This window comes from Apostichopus japonicus, chromosome 17, assembly GCF_037975245.1.
Source record: "Apostichopus japonicus isolate 1M-3 chromosome 17, ASM3797524v1, whole genome shotgun sequence".
In the NCBI taxonomy this organism is placed as follows: domain Eukaryota; kingdom Metazoa; phylum Echinodermata; class Holothuroidea; order Aspidochirotida; family Stichopodidae; genus Apostichopus; species Apostichopus japonicus.
Window position 1 is genome coordinate 23,640,511 of NC_092577.1, and position 16,819 is coordinate 23,657,329.

Below are 16,819 nucleotides of genomic sequence, written 5' to 3' on the forward strand. Positions count from 1 at the left end.
TACAAACTTGGTCAAATTCGTCAACTTTCTTTGTTACATGTCAAGAAGTCATTTACAAGCCATCAGGAATCACTTAATGTTAAAATAAGAAAGATTCTTCAGGGCATTCACATGAAAACATAACCACTGTCATTAATATTTGGTAGTCCCTATCCCCAAATTTTAATATGTTGAAAAATACATTATTTTTGCAGTATGGTCGAGCTACTGCACTATTGGTGCTCCAGTAATATCTCTTACTGTACATCTTACAAACATCTTAGCAGTGGCCATAGGTAGAAGTTATTGGAAACAACACATTCATCTTTTGCACTTTTCAATCATTAATTCTTATTATAAGTAGTAGGTGTTTATATTCAATTTTGTATCTAGACAGAATAGGAAAAACATTTCTATGAACATATCTTTTTTAAACACTTTCAAATAATAGTTTTACTTTGTCATGCTCGTTATGAACTTCTGATACCTGTAAGTGCAACTTGCGCTCTTATGCAACTGCATCTATGTGTTCCACAAGACAAATTAAAGAGTATGCATTTTCCCCAACCATTTTCGAAAGAAACATACAATTATCATTTGCATTCCTACATTGTTTGATATCACATATTATGTTATATCTTCATGTTTAAAATAGTTTTATTTCTTAAAATAGTTTTATTTCTTCACCACCTCAAAAGGAAATATATTTTGTTAGTATAACAAATACTTTCTACAACAACAATTCCTGTGATATTTCTTTGTCTCTCTTTACATGATTATTATTGGTTCCTTGCTTTAGAGCAAAAGGAACCTATATGCAGTCAGGTTTCTGTGTGTGTGTGTGTGCGTCTGTGACACTTGCTTTGGTACACTCTACCCAATAAGGGAATGTTGGATTGAGGCCAAACTTGGACTACAGATCCGCCATATGGAGAAGGTGTGCCCTATTGTTTTTGGTGCCCACAAAGGTCACCAAAGGTCAGTTATGGTCCAAAAACCGAAAATATTAAAACTGCAATAACTCCCAGTGCCAATGTGCGACAAGGTTGATATTTTAGGACAAGTTGTGGTTAGGGGAACAACTGGTTAGGGGAACATTTTCAAACTTAACGGTCATGTACTCCGAGGTCACCAAAGGTCAATTAATGATAAAAAAATAGTATTTTTGCAATAACTTGAGAACGAATTGTCTGTTAGGGTTGGGAGTTGCCTCAATGTAATCGTAATTGTCGACCCGCATCTTGGTGACCCTTGACCTCAATTTGACCTCTGGTGACCTTTACGTGTTTTGGGGATTTTTACAATTTGGATGCTATTTTCTGCTTGTCAAAGGTACCATTTGATCATAAATGTCAATAGGTTGACCCCGTGTGACCTTTTTGTGCGAAGTTATATGGGGTCAAAGTTTTTCGGTCGGAGCTAGGATGGCTGTACAGACTTGACGTTTTGTTTTTTGGAATCAGGAGATAAAACTACATCTGAAACCAAGGTCAAAAGGTCACATTACAAAAAAATTGCTTATTTTGGGAGGAAACGAGCAAAAAAGGAAATGTTTGGTTTTGATGCTAGATTTGGATATCAAAGGTACCTTCAGATCAAAAATGTTAATGGGTTGACACCCATGTGTCCTTCGTGTGCGAAGTTATACAAGGTCAAAGTTCATTTTCAGACATTTAAAGCAATAACTCCCAGTTGAAAGGTGTGACATGGTTGATATTTTTGGACAACTTGCCAATGGTAAAGGGGAATATTTTCAAAGTTAACGGTCATGTGATCTGAGGTCATCAAAGGTCAATTACTGTTAAAAAAGTAGAATTTTGGGGAGAAAATGGGCAAAGACAAAAATGTTTAAGTTTTTATAGTTGGATGCTATATTCCATCTCACTGATCAAAAATGTCAATAAGTTGACCCCAGGTGACCTTTGTGGGTTCAGTTATATGAGGTGAAAGTTAATCTTTAGACATTTAGTGCAATAACTCCCAGTGCCAAGATGTGTCATGGATATTATGGGACAAGTTGCAAATGGTATAGGGGAATATTTTCAAACTTAACGGTCATGTGATCCAAGGTCATCAAAGATCAATTAATGATAAAAAAAACTAGTTCTTGGCAATAACTTGTGAACGAATTGTCCATTACAGTTGGAGGTTGCTTAAATGTAATCCAATTGTCGACCCGCATCTCGGGGACCTTTGACCTAAATTTGACCTCTTGTGACCTTTACTTGTTTTGGGGATTTTTACAGTTTCGATGCTTGTGAGTATTTTGGGGGGAAAAATGGGCAAAGAAAAAATGGTTGAATTTGTACAGTTTTGATGCTCAATTTAGGTCTCACCGATGAAAAATGTCAATTGGTTGACCTCCGGGTGACCTTTGTGTGTGAAGTTATGTATACAAGTTCAAAGTTAACTTTTAGACATTTAATGCAATGAAATCCCAATGCCAGAGTGTGACACGGTTGATATTTTGGGACAAGTTGTGAATTGGGTGGTGGAACATTTGCAAATTTAACGGTCATGTCATCTGTGGTCACCAATGTTATCATATCTGTTGACCCGCTTGTAGGTGACCTTATATTTCTTACATTTTCGACGCCATGTTCAGATCTCAAAAGTGCATTTTCATGAAAATCCGATTACAATTTGTGATCACAAAAGTGCTGGCTATAGTGTTGGTAACTTTATGGGTACCACAATTACTTGACTATTTGAGCCCAATCTTGCTTGATAATATTATGTGTATTGTCATACACCCCTACGCAAGGAACCACAGTGCCCTTGGGCTCTTGTTGTCTATATGATTTCTGTTTGCGCCAAAAATAGGTGTTTTTGTCTTGAAAAGTTAAAAAAGTACCTCTTTTCTATACCCCATCCTTTCCACTGAGGGTATGTGACGGGGCTGAATTTTTGTTATGTGGGAGACGAGAGTCGTAGCTACGTGTTGACTCATACGGTAGCATTAATCTTCGGGAAGGGGGCATAGTCTATACTTTTTTGAGGTCCACCCAAAACTAGGTGTTTTTCACCGATAATGTTGTTATCATATAGGTTATCAGCCGATTTTTAAAAATAGGAGCGTAACTATCGCAACTGCGGTTGGCAGAAAAGTCGCATCGTTTCCGGGCATCGGCCGTTGGGCGTTTTAATTTCCACAATTGAATGAAACTTGTATGTTTGCAACGGTCCTGGTCAGATTGTTTGGGTTTTGTAAGAGAACATGCCGAGATCCCGAGTGTCCACTTGAACAGAATAAAGTAGACAGAGACAGGAATAATGTGATTGTTGGTTTTATTATAAAACAAATAACTCGAGTAATGTGAAAACTGCAACTCCCCTCCCGTCACCCCCCCCCACCCGGAACCTCAAAAAAAGAAATCAGTTACGAGCGATTAGCTTAGAAATTCTATACTGCAATTTAAGTGTAATTTGTTCCAGCGTCAGCTTGTTAAGGAGCGTGTGCTTGGTCGTCGGGTGTTGGTCCAGTGCCTCCTTAACTTGTGTCGTCGGTGTCCTTTGCTCAGTGAAATAGGTCCAAAAAATTAGTCGCAAAAGCAACTCGTCGTTGTCGGTCCATGATGTATCCTGTCGAAGTCGTGTACTATGTCGGATGCCCGTCCACATCTGGCTCTTGGTGCTCGTGGTCCCGTCTGAGTGTGTCGATTGGTTGTCGCTCTCCTGCAAGAAAGAACCAGAATGAAAACATTTCATGGTTCCTTGCTGCTGTTCATTAGTTCCATTCATAGGGAAATTTCTAACAAAGCCCTAAAACAACAACAGTAATTTATGCTCACAAACTTTGTTGCCAAAGTAATGCTAAGCCCTGATATCAATTGCAACACTCATCAGTGTGTGAAGACTATCTACCATTATCGTCATACCAAGTTTGACGAAATTCCGACTAGTAATAGTAGCCAAATAAATGCAATTTGGAGTATTTCACGTTTGACCCCATGACCTCATTAATATTCATGATATCAGCACCAAAATCAACAGGGTTAATCTACTTACTATGGGCCACCCACTCACCAAGTATGGTAATGATTGGTCATTCCCTTGTTGAGTTATTGTGCAAACAAACTTTTCATAACGAAATAATGCTAGCCCTCCCCCCCTTATAAACATGCATGATATCAATTGCAACACACATCAGTGTGTGGAGACTATCTACCAATATCATCATACCAAGTTTACCAAAATTCAAATAAATAGTAGCCAAGTTATTGCAACTTGGGAGTTTTTCACGTTTGACCTGTGACCTCATTAATATTTTTTAACTTGACCTCGCATAACTTCGCACACGAAGGTCATACGGGGGTCAACCTATTGACATTTATGATCGGAAGGTACCTTTGACATCTGAAAATAGCATCGAAACTGTAAAAATCCTCAAAACATGAAAAGGTCACCAGAGGTCAAGTTGAGGTCAAGGGTCACCCAGATGCGGGTCGACAACTGGATTACATTGAAGCAACTCCCAACCTTAACGGACAGTTCGTTCTCAAGTTATCACAAAAATACTAGTTTTTTATCATTAATTGACCTTTGGTGACCTCGGATCACATGACCGTTAAGTTTGAAAATATTCCCCTATACCATTTGCAACTTGTCCCAAAATATCAACCATGTCACACCTTGGAACTGAGAGTTATTGCATTAAATGTCTGAAAATTAACTTTGACCTCGTATAACTCCGCACACGAAGGTCATACGGGGGTCAACCCATTGACATTTATGATCAGAAGGTACCTTTGACATCTGAAAATAGCATCGAAACTGTGAAAATCCCCAAAACATGAAAAGGTCACCAGAGGTCAAATTGAGGTCAAGGGTCACCCAGATGCGGGTCGACAATTGGAATAAATTGAAGCAACTCCCAACCCTAACGGACAATTCGTTCTCAAGTTATCGCAAAAATACTAGTTTTTTATCATTAATTGATCTTTGGTGACCTCGGATCACATGACCGTTAAGTTTGAAAATATTCCCCTATACCATTTGCAACTTGTCCCAAAATATCAACCGTGTCACACCTTGGAACTGGGAATTATTGCACTAAATGTCTGAAAATTTACTTTGACCTCATATAACTTCACACACAAAGGTCACCTGGGGTAAACCTATTGACATTTTTGATTGGTGAGACGTGAATATAGCATCAAAACTGTAAAAATTCAAACATTTTTTCTTTGCCCATTTTCTCACCCAAAATAATAGTTTTTTAACATTAATTGACCTTTCATGACCTCGGATCACATGACCGTTAAGTTTGAAAATATTCCTCTATACCATTTGCAACTTGTCCCAAAATATCAACCTTGTTACACCTTGGCACTGGGAGTTATTGCATTAAATGTCTGAAAATTTACTTTGACCTTGTATAACTTTACACACAAAGGTCACCCGGGTGTCAACCCATTGACATTTTTGATCGGAAGGTACCTTTGATATCCAAATCTACCATCAAAACCAAACATTTTCTTTTTCGCCCGTTTTCTCTCAAACTAAGCACATTTTTTCTAATGTGACCTTTGACCTTGGTTTCAAATGTAGCTTGATCTGCTGATTCCAAAAATCAACACGACAAGTCTGTACAGCCATCCTAACTCCGACCGAAAACTTTGACCCCATATAAGTTCGCACACAAAGGTCACACGGGGGTCAACCTATCGATAGTTATGATCGGAAGGTACCTTTGACATCTGAAAATAGCATCGAAACTGTAAAAATCCCCAAAACATGAAAAGGTCACCAGAGGTCAAATTGAGGTCAAGGGTCACCCAGATGTGGGTCGACAATTGCATTACACTGAAGCAACTCCCAACCCTAACGGACAATTCGTTCTCAAGTTATCGCAAAAATACTACTTTTTTAACATTAATTGACCTTTGGTGACCTCAGATCACTTGACCGTTAAGTTTCAAAATGTTCCCCTAACCAGTTCACAACTTGTCCCAAAATATCAACCTTGTCGCACATTGGCATTGGGAGTTATTGCAGTTTTAGTATTTTAGGTTTTTGGACCATAACTGACCTTTGGTGACCTTTGTGGGCACCAAAAACAATAGGGTTCATCTATTCACTATGGGCCACCCACCCACCAAGTTTGATCATGATCAGTCAATCCCTTGTTGAGTTATCGTGCATACAAGCTAAAGCGTCACACACACACACACACATACATACACACACACACACACGCCAACCTGAATACATAGGTTCCTTTGCTTTTAGCAAGGAACCAAAAACAGAAGAAAAAAACCCAGATAATCAGACATCCGATTCCTCTTCCTTACTGCAGTTTCTAATGAAGGGTTATTTACCTGTTCATTTTTTTTCCCTGGCTGCTGCTCCCCGAAACTCTTCCCCACTCGGCCCAGGACCTGTATGTCGGCGTCTTGCTCTGTATGATTAGAAAAGGAAAAAAAAACCTTTACACGTTTGATTACCTTCTGTATGGTTCAAAACGAAATCCTATTGTATAACTCGTACCTTCTGGGTCACGCTCCTAATGACATCAGCAGTGTCCACAGCGTTCTGTCTCTTCTTGCTATCCAGATAGTACTTTTGCTGCACCTTTTCTGTATGTGTCATGTGGGATGCCAGAGTAGGTAGATCATGCGGTTGTTCTTCGAAGCACTGAAAAATGTAAAACGTATAAAGTCATTTACACCGGTTTAGAATGTTAACGCTAACAGATATAAAAAAACACGATCTTTTTCTCTATATATCGAGATGTATCGTTCACTGCGAAGCTAAGTTCGTTGTCTTACCTTGGACACGATTGTTTTTCTCAGCAACGTCGTCGAGATCGTTGACGTGAAACCGGCGTTCGTCCAGCACGCACTTATACATCTGGTGACCCGCTTTGAGGTGATTGGTTTGCCAGAGTCGTATTTGACCCACATGGGTCCATCGACCACTTCCCACTTATTTTAGGGGATTCTGCCTCTGTGGGAAATTGAAAAAAAAGTTACGGTTATCACTTTGTTACGAAACTAGCAAATGTGGTGCCAATAACATACTACAATAAGACAGGGTTTTACCTTGTGAGGTCCATGACAAGTTCCCGGTTTAGGGCCAGGGTTGCCGCCCCGTACGTTGTGGCCGTCTTGTGGTCTGACACGAGCATCGTCCACATGTCCTCTCCTCCTTGTTTCTCTGCCTTCTGGCCTTCATAAAGTTGCCGACGGTCATGTTGGCTACAGCCGAGGCCCTCTGTCTATTACCCAACACTACCTCAAGCATGAGGTAGTTCCTATTCTCATCATGTGTGGTTCGGTCGATATTGCCATCCCTGTCGCACCGCCGCAATTCTTTTTGGAGTGCTTTTCTGTATGCAGAACTGTTAAATGTCTGTCAAATAAAACAGAGAATGGTGAAATATGAATAAAATCAATTTGCAATCGATTGTGAGAGAAAGAAGACATCGACGTAAATGATATCAAAATACAATTAACTTTTAGGGAAGCAGTTGTCCACCTCTAGAGACAGAAAAGAATCCAAATCATATTTCCCCCTGTAGTATTACTTACCTCGATGTCTGCGCTGTCTATCAACAACTCGCCGGCCTCTGCCTCCATCTTCCTCCCTCTCTGTTTCCTTTCTTTGTACACGGATGACTTTATTCCAGAGAGGCAAGTCTCCGACTCGTTGAAATTGCTCATCTGTCAATACCTTCTCGAGGCGCAACCACTTTAAGAATTTGATGTATGCAAAAATGTATGCAGCCACGGTCCCCGGCTGCTGTGCTCTGTCCTTGGGCATCTGTGTGAATATTAAATTAATTTGCGACCTTCAACGGAATTGAGCGATGGTCCCGTCCACGTAACTGTCCATCCGGCGGATCTTTCTAGCGTGTTCCGCGGAGTTCCCGTTGTCGAGAGACCCGCCTTCTCGACCCCGGAGCCATTTTCTGTACGCGGTTGTATGGGCGCGTACTAACTCTTTCCTCTGCTGCTCCTCCACCTCCTCCTCTTCCTGCTCCCTCTCTTCCTGCTCCTCCTGCTCCATCTCCTCCCTCTCTTCCTACTCCTCCTGCTCTTCCACCTGCTCCTCCTCCTGGAACTCCTCCTCCTGGAACTCCTCCTCCTGCATCGGATCCTCCTCCTGGGTCTCCTCCGACGACGAAGATGCCATGACATCTTCATGGTCTCTTTTTCACTTGTCTTTTGGTACGGGTGGTCAGGTTCACCTCTTCATCAGACTCGGATGAAGAGGTCACGGGCAGGTCATTCATTATCCTCATGATCCTCTTCCTTTCTTTGACTTGTCAGCGTGCACCCTGTACAGGTGCTTCCTGACGTCTCCCCGGTGCTCCAGGCAGACTGGACACTGGCGCAATCCGGATTGGGCCTTGTATTGGCGGCCCTCTTTTTCCTCCTGGGCCATCTTCGCCATCACTCGGCGTCTCCGCTTCACCTTGTGCACCTGCCTCAGTGCCGTGGCAGTTTTGTGTAAGCCACAAGGCAGGTAGGGCATTGCTTGGGGTAGGTCTCCATGGGGTTCGCTTCGATGAATCGGACATTCTGTGTAAAAGAATTTTGATAGAAATATGGAATGATTCCATCAGAATATCTCTGTGTTCATTACGGCAGATAATTTTATTCAAAGCTGAAATGCTAATATGTAAACGGTGATTTAAGCCAAATGGCTCTTAAAATGCTCCGAAGATATAAACACTTGGAACTTAGCGTTGTCAGTTGAAGACGTTACAGGTCAACGACCTCGTGTGTTAGGCAGCGAACCTTAATCCTAAGCATAACCTTTAACCTAACACTCATTTCTTAATTTAAGTTGAATGTAACGATAAACCTTTCGTAAATGATTTTTTTTACGAGAGGACGTTTTCATTACCTATAGACACTTTTGCGACAACGGTAGTCTAGAATGGACTTAATTCCGATCAGTCCAACAAAGTGTAAATTTGCTTTAGAAGAAATTCAATATTAACAATCAACACCCAATTCCAAAATAAACTTGAGATTCGTGATCAGGCTATTATTTAAAAAGAAATTTTCGTTCAAACATTAATATAACATTAATATCTCATAGAAAACGTTATGCCGACGATTTTATAGCACCACATTTATCGTTATAAAAAACATATTTTAGAGGCTCTTTTAAAAATGATATAATAACGTTTTGTGTTTGCTCCTGCCCCCCTCCCAATGGTTTTTTTGCCCTTCACGCCCCAACACAACACCTAATTCCAAAATAAACTTCAGATTCGTGATCAGCGTGTCGAGAACAATCAGAAAAGATACACATTGCCCGTCTTTGCGTCAAAAATTCTTTTCACCCCAAAAAACCGTAACTTGTCCAAAAAATGGATTTCGTCAAAATTACGTGACAGGAAGTAATGGATGCCCAGGAGCCCAAATCTGCAACTTGCACGTCCATATCTGCTTCCGTTCGGGAGATACGTGGTCCCAAAGGACCCGATAGAAATACGTGTTCTTCATACGTGCAAAAGTTGGAAAACTCCCTCTTGTCAACCGCCCCTTCTTTCCTCTCTGAAGTACCCATCGACATGAAATTTGGACGTGGAGTAGAAGACACACCCTTGTCATTGTCATACACTAAGTTCGTGTAATTATCTGACCGGAAAAAGGTTTTTGTCTATATAATTTCCATTTGCGCCAAAAATAGCTGTTTTTGTCTTGAAAAGTTTCAAAAAGTACCACTCAGGGTATGTGACTGGGCTGAATTTTTGTTATGTGGGAGACGAGAGTCGTAGCTACGTGTTGACAACTCATACGGTAGCATTAATCTTCGGGAAGGGGGTATAGTCTATACGTTTTGGACACCCCCCCGAAAAATAGGTGTTTTTCACCGGTGGTAGCTATGATAACCCTAAACAAGGACGCCAGCGCCGACGTCAACTTTTGAGTATCTTTTTTACCACCTTAGGTCAAATGGAAATTACCCAAAGTTATAATCGATGGATAGCCCTATGTGTGACCTATTATCACCGGATGTCCCGTTTCCACCGGATCCCCGGTTTTGATGTAGCACATCGACCCACTTTTCGACTCATCTCTACCCATATCTCAACAACGGAACATTCGATCGTTCCCAAAATAGCACGAATGGACTCAGCATGTCCGAAACTATCGGGAACAATATTTTCATGTATTTCGCGCGATTTTTATTTTCTGACGTCATCCGGTGGTGGCGCTATTTTCTGTGAAAAATTCAAATTCACCCAATTTGCTTGAAGTTTCAGATTTAGTTAAAACTAATAATTAGAGATTATATAAACATCGTTTAATCTAATTCCGGTCTTTCATTATTTTTTATACTTTTGTTAAATATGATTAATATTTATTTTCTTATTAATATCCGCCATTTTGTCAAACATTCCTGAAAATGTGTTAAATTCACAGAATCGATACAACATGTCGCGATATATTTTTGCTGCTATTTAAAAGGTAATCGATTATCTAGTTTTGTAAAAATCGATGATAATGTGTTTTGTGACGTCACTTCCGGTCAGAATAAAAAAAGGTCAAAAGCGGAACTTATTTTGCACAGACTCAAGTGATAAGTCTTCGGTGTGAGTTACAGGTCGATAGCTCATTCCTCCCGTCTAAAAAACGGACCCCTAGGTAAAACTTTAAAGCGCCCTCATTCAGAAAGTAAAGTTTAAGATAATCACGTGATAGTACGCATCGAGTTACATCACGACAGCAATTTCTGTCCCGAAAAACTATATCGTGTACACACAGGAGTCGAATATGCTAACCCCAAGCTAACCGTAGCTAACCCTAGGGGTTGGGCTTAACTTTGAGTGGCAGCCATCTTGGATTGGTATGACCTTAGGTAAAAAAAAACCTTTTTGACCACTTTCGGTGGTCCGACTTATGATATCCAATAAAAAAAAAAAGTGAACTACATTTTTCACCTGTGATTGACCCGATGACCTCATGACCTCACAGGTCATCGTTGCAATTTTCGTGGAAATCGGTAACTCTCACGATTTTTGACCTTTTTTGGAAGGAACGACATTTTTCACCTTTGACCCCCTATAACACATGAACCGGAAGTGACATATACTTGCCCTTTGCATATGTCAGTGCCCTATTCCCCCTTAACATCCACGAGAAATTTGGAGGTCAAAGGTCAAAGTTTACGATTTTCGACCTTAACCCTAGGGGTGGTCATTTTCAAAAATGAAACAGTAAGGTAGTATACACAGTCAACTGCATTTTTTGGCTGTAATAAAAAGACCCAAGCTTTGAGGGGGTGACCTATCACATCAGTTCCACCCCCAAAAATGGACACTCGGGACCTAGAAATGGACGACCGGGACTTACATACATATAACGTTAGCTATTTTTATGGTCACTTTGGGTCACTGTACTCGTCCAGCCGCATCTCTATGAATAAAAAAAAAATTCATGGGGGCAACATTTCTTTTTGACTCCCGGGGGTGGGACTGACGAGAAAAAAAGTTTGTTTTGGGTCGTAGGTCCCGGTCGTCCATTTTTAGGTCCCGGTCGTCCTCTGGTCCTAATTAGGGTTAGGCCATGAATGCAGTGCCATGAATGGAATGGGACTAGCTCTGATGTTACTGATGTAGTCAAGTATAATCATTGTAAATTCAAACTATTTCATTGTGTTGGTCTGATGGTTCCACAGGAGGATTCCATGTTTATTGGGAAGGGGTTGACTTATTGATTATTGATTATGAGCTGTGGTGAAGCTCAATCGATTATCTTAATTCATGGCTTATGAGGGTGAACATGAAAGGGATTGCTGCACTGAAGCCAATTATACATACTGTTCCACAGATAGTCCTGATTGATATGGTGTGGGAATGTTGGGTATATAGAGTGGACCCAAATGCCCTGGTCATCACAATTTTTCAATTTATACCATGGAGACTGAAGGAAGTGATAGATTTGCTGATTATTTATTTGATTACTGCTTGAATCAAGCATATCCTGAGGGACTTAGCGGTGATCAGAAGAAAGAATTCAGAAGAAACTTGTCGGAATTTCACTATCAAGGATGGCGCACTTTTCTACATTGGACACAAACAAGGTATATATTTATTCTTTCAAATATGCATAATGATTAGACAGCTGGCATTGAAAAAAAGACAAGTACAAATGATATTTCCAACAATGCACTGAAATTTCTGAAACCCATTTAATGGCTAGGGTTTCTATTATACCAAATGTGTCAACCAGAGATGCCAAAAATGAAGCCATTGTGGAAAGTTCTAGTGCATTGTTCTGACACATGAATACAAGTTTTATATTGGTTGGCAGTTGGCAGAGTTGGCAGTTGGCTTTCGTGGAGTGCGGACGTGTTTTTCGCTCTCGCTCTTCATCTGTTACAGCTGTTTTTGTACTGTGCTGTGCTATACTTCCCGCCAGGCGGGTGTGATAGCTTGTGTTCGTGTGTTTTCCTCAGTTCGTATATCGTTTGTTGTTTCACTATCCGGTCTTTTGTTTGTTTTGTGTTACTCCCCTGTGGCCTAGCCACCTTCGGTATCATGGCATCGCGCCGTGATTCTCGGATAGTTAAGTTGTCGTTCACCGGTGAACAAGCTGTTCCACCGGTGCAAGTTTTTAGTATTTTGAAGAGCAAGGGTGTTGTTGTGCCTGGAGAGGTTGATGCTTTGCAAGCTCTCCAGGGTCGTAATACGTACGATTTACGTTTTACCAGTGACGTGGCCCGTCAGAAAGGGGTCACGTTGCTGAGTAACGTCGAGGGGATGACAGTTACTCCATACGAGCGATCCGTATGGGTAACTATCATCCACGTAGGACTAGAGGTGCGGCAGGAACTTGTCGTAACGGTTTTGGGTCGGTTCGGGGCTGTCAAGGCTGCCAAAATGTGCTCCTATGCACAAGCCCCTGGGGTGTTGAACGGGCACCGACAGGTTCGGATCGACCTGAAACAGGACATTCCCTCCTTCCTGTTTATAGCAGGGCACAAAGCCCACGTGCGGTATCCCGGTCAGCCCCGTACCTGCTTCAGGTGTGGGGAGACCGGGCACGAAGCCAAGGGCTGCCCAAACAAGAAATGTGGGCGCTGCCTTCGTCTTGGGCATGATAGTACCGCTTGCCCAAACGAGGTTGTGTGTTCACTATGTGGGAAGGAGGGACATGTCTTTCGAGCTTGTCCCTCCTCTTATGTCTCTAGGACTAAGAGTGGGGGTAAGTCAAGTTCCGACGCACCTAGTACTTCACGAGAGGAGGGGGAATCTGGTGGGATTTTACCCTCCCCTGCACCTGGTTCACCCTCCCCCGTCGTTGCAGACCCCAACCCCGTGCCCGCACCGAGAAAGTCTCCACCAGCTTCCCCCATCAACTCGTCCAGTTCCGTCCCCAGTCCGCCGCCGGTATCGCCAGATCCGGAGGCTTTGTCTGACGGAGAATCGGTGGTCATCGATTCTCCGGAGGTTCTGTCCGACGGCGACTCCGGGGACTCGGTGGTCATCGGGTCTCCGGAGGCTCTGTCTGACAGCGACTCCGGGGGCTCGGTGATCGTCGAGCCAAAACGTGCCACTGGGACGAGCTGGTACGACGAGATGGGGGAACCCTCTCTAAAAAGGTCGGCCTCAAGTGACGACTCGGACGACGATATGTCGTCTAGAGCGCGCTTGAAGCTTACAGAATCGTCGTCGGCGTAGTTTTGCCCCATTGCCCTCTCATGGCCCATACATTTTCAGTTGCCACTTTGAACGTGAATGGCATGAGGGATCATCGCAAGCGCAGTCGCATTTTCCAATATTGTATTTCAATGGAGGTCGACTGCGTTTGCCTGCAAGAAACACATATTTTGGAAGAAGATGTCCCTCTATGGGCTTATGAGTGGGGTGGTGGGCTGCATGCTTCGTTTGGTTCGTCTTCATCCTGTGGCACTGTCATCCTTCTGTCACCTCGTCAGGCGGGTTGTGCCACTAGGGTGGAGACGGATCACGAGGGCCGATTGGTTTGCATTCTTTTCAAGTATCCACAGGGTAACATCTCCCTCTGCAATGTGTATGCTCCCAATCGGCCTTCTGCTAGACGAGAATTTTTTAACACGCTGCCTTCCTTTGTTCCTGGTAGTGCACCATGTGTCATGGTCGGAGACTTTAACTGTGTCCCAGACTCGGGTCTTGACAGACTCGGGGCTTCTGTGTCTGCTAGTCCTGACGCTGGGATCACAGAATTGGAAAGATTCACTTCGGCACACCTTTTAGCCGATGTCTGGAGGCATATGCACCCGTGTTGTACGGTGTATACGTGGGTGAAGCCTAACGGAGAAGATGCCTCCAGGATAGATCGAGTGTATGCGCCCGTAAGTTTTAATTTTTCGGGTTGCGAGACGCTCAGCTGTCCGCTCTCTGACCATGACACTGTGGTAGCACGTTTTGTTTTGCCTTCCATTTTCCCCATCGGGCGGGGCCTATGGAAGCTTAACTGTCGGATTCTTGGCGAGGCAGAGTTCCGCCAGGGTTTCGAGACCAGGTACAAAGGATGGCAAACATTGAAGCCGGCCTTTGCTTCTACATCCCAATGGTGGGATGATGTCAAGTTGCGCATCAAACGCTACGCAATTCAGTATTGCGTGACCCGCGCACGGCGTCGAAGAGAAAAATTCTCGAAGCTGTGCGCGGAGGTGAAGTTTGGCGACCCTTCGGCTGTCATCGCTTTGCAGACCTATCTCGATGAAAAGTACCACGGTGCCCGCGTCAGGGCCCGTGTCGAAGCGGTGGAAGCCGAGGAGCGCCCTTCACTGAGGTTTTACCAGTCCGTTAGCTCATCGGCAGGTGACAGACGCGTCCCGTCTGTGCGCGCTACTGATGGGAGCGTGGTTAGTGACCCTCACGGCATTGTCCGCGTATATAGAGAGTATTATTCGAGTTTGTTTACGCGTGGCAATGTCGACTTGTCGGCACAGGCTAAATTATTGAGGGGAATCTCAAAAACCGTTCCCCACGATGTCAATGATATTTTAGGGGGCGGAATAACCACTGTTGAGCTTTGGAAGGCGCTTTCGAAGATGAAGAATGGCAAGTCCCCGGGTTCGGACGGGCTTCCGAGGGAGTTCTACCGAACCTTCTGGGCAATAATAGGACCCGACATCAGAGCCGTCTTCGAGGACGCCTTCCAAAACGGACTGTTAAACCAAAGTCAACGTATGGGCATGATTACTTTGCTGCCCAAGTCTGGGGACTCCTTGGATCCCCGTAACAAGCGTCCGATCACCTTGTTAAATGTGGACTACAAGTTGCTGGCTAAGGCTTTGTGCAACCGCCTTGCACTGGCTATGCCGCATCTTGTGGGTGATCTCCAGACTTGTGCAGTGAAGGGTCATTGCATCCAGCAGAACTTGTGGTTGATGCGCGACTTGACCGACTTTGTTATTGAGCGTGATCTGCCATGTGCATTGGTGTCTCTGGACCAGCAGAAGGCCTTTGACATGGTGGATCGCGGTTTTTTAATGAACGTATTGGAGACGTTTCAGTTGCACCCAAATTTTGGTAAATGGATTTCTGTTTTGTATGAAGAAAGTTTCAGTTCTGTTATCGTAAATGGGTTTTGTTCGGAGGTTTTTAACGTAGAGAGGGGGGTGCGCCAGGGGTGCCCTCTGTCTCCATTACTTTATGTTTTGTTTAGCGAGTCCCTCTCTCGTCTTTTGGAAAGGGACTCCAAACTTGTTCCATTCGTTGTGCCAGGGGGTGCCAAAGTGAAATGCGCTCAATATGCAGATGACGTGACATGTGTTGTTTCGAGTCTGGGCTCCTTTCGCGCACTCTCGCAGGATTTATCTATTTTTGAGAGAGCTACCGGGGCGAAGTTGAATCCAGAAAAGACAAAGGGCCTTCGTCTTGGTAGCTGGAGATACAGAGACTTACCATTCGGTGCGTCGTGGTCGGATCAGAATATCAAAATTAATGGTATATGGTTCGGCTACGATGCACCTGGTGATGTCACCTGGAGCGAGAGGGCTGAGGTATTTGAGAGCAGGCTCGAAACCTTTGGCACCCGCTGGCTTTCGATCCTAGGGAAAGTCACCGTAGTTAATCGTTTTGTTTCGCCCATCTTGTGGTACCCGGGCGCGGTGTATCCAATTCCGCGTCGCGTCCTGGTGCGGTTGGAGAGAGCGATATTTTCATTTATTTGGTCGGGTGGTACAGAGCTTGTCAAAAGGGCGGTAATGTACCAAAAACTGGAGAAGGGTGGGTTAGGGGTGGTTCATCTGGGAAGTAAGTTAACTTGCTTGTTATTTAAGCAGTTGTTTGTAGCGGTAACTGACCCAGGGTTGCCTTGTTCATATTTTGTACGTTTTTGGGGCGGTTTGCACCTGCGTCGATGGGTCCCGGCGCTGTTTAGCAACAGAGAACCGCATAGTAGTACTCCAAACAGGGCGGTGCGTGTCATTTGCTCCGCTCTGATTGAGTTGCCCCCTGTTGACCTGTCACAGCCGGCCCTCGTTCACATTTCGTTGCGGGATAGGGCCTTGAATGCAATTTTTGTACAGGGACGTCATCCTGTCGAAGTATGGCGTTCGGTGCATTCAAGGCTGAATGGTTGCAGGCTCCGTGACCTTGCATGGAGAATTGCACACGGTGCCTTGGTGACCAATCTGAAAAGGTATCAATGGCTATTGGGTGATGGACTGTGCTCGAGGACCGGCTGTGACAGCTTAGAGAGTACTGCCCATGTTTTTTGGCATTGCCCCTTTGTTTTGAACTTGTGGGAGTGGTTTCAGTCCTGGACCGACCGTTTAACGGGAGACCGTTCCTGGTCGGTAGGACGGGGTTTTGTTTTGTATGGATTAGATCCTCCAGTTTGTTCCGTTGCTGTGTTGCAGCGTATTATTTATGTTTGTTCTG

At 43.6% G+C, this 16,819-nt stretch overlaps 1 protein-coding gene across 1 annotated transcript; it reads right to left on the minus strand.

Annotated features, from left to right (window-relative positions):
* Nucleotides 1-3,146: 3,146 nt before the first annotated feature.
* Nucleotides 3,147-6,884, minus strand: LOC139984493 (uncharacterized). Its single transcript, XM_071998405.1, has 4 exons — nt 6,750-6,884; nt 6,469-6,615; nt 6,300-6,379; nt 3,147-3,654 (listed from the first exon to the last, which is right to left on the minus strand). The coding sequence occupies exons 1-4, from the start codon at nt 6,882-6,884 to the stop codon at nt 3,519-3,521; spliced, it is 498 nt and encodes a 165-aa protein (XP_071854506.1). The 3' UTR covers nt 3,147-3,518.
* Nucleotides 6,885-16,819: the final 9,935 nt, after the last annotated feature.

What these genes read in the sequence shown, in the direction of transcription:
- LOC139984493 (XM_071998405.1), bottom strand. Translation starts at nt 6,884, where the DNA reads ATGTGGGTCAAATACGACTCTGGCAAACCAATCACCTCAAAGCGGGTC. An exon ending in TTAGGAGCGTGACCCAGAAG is followed by an intron (nt 6,380 to 6,468) that starts GTACGAGTTATA and finishes CTAATCATACAG; the next exon opens with AGCAAGACGCCGACATACAG. An exon ending in CAGGGAAAAAAAATGAACAG is followed by an intron (nt 3,655 to 6,299) that starts GTAAATAACCCT and finishes TCTTTCTTGCAG; the next exon opens with GAGAGCGACAACCAATCGAC.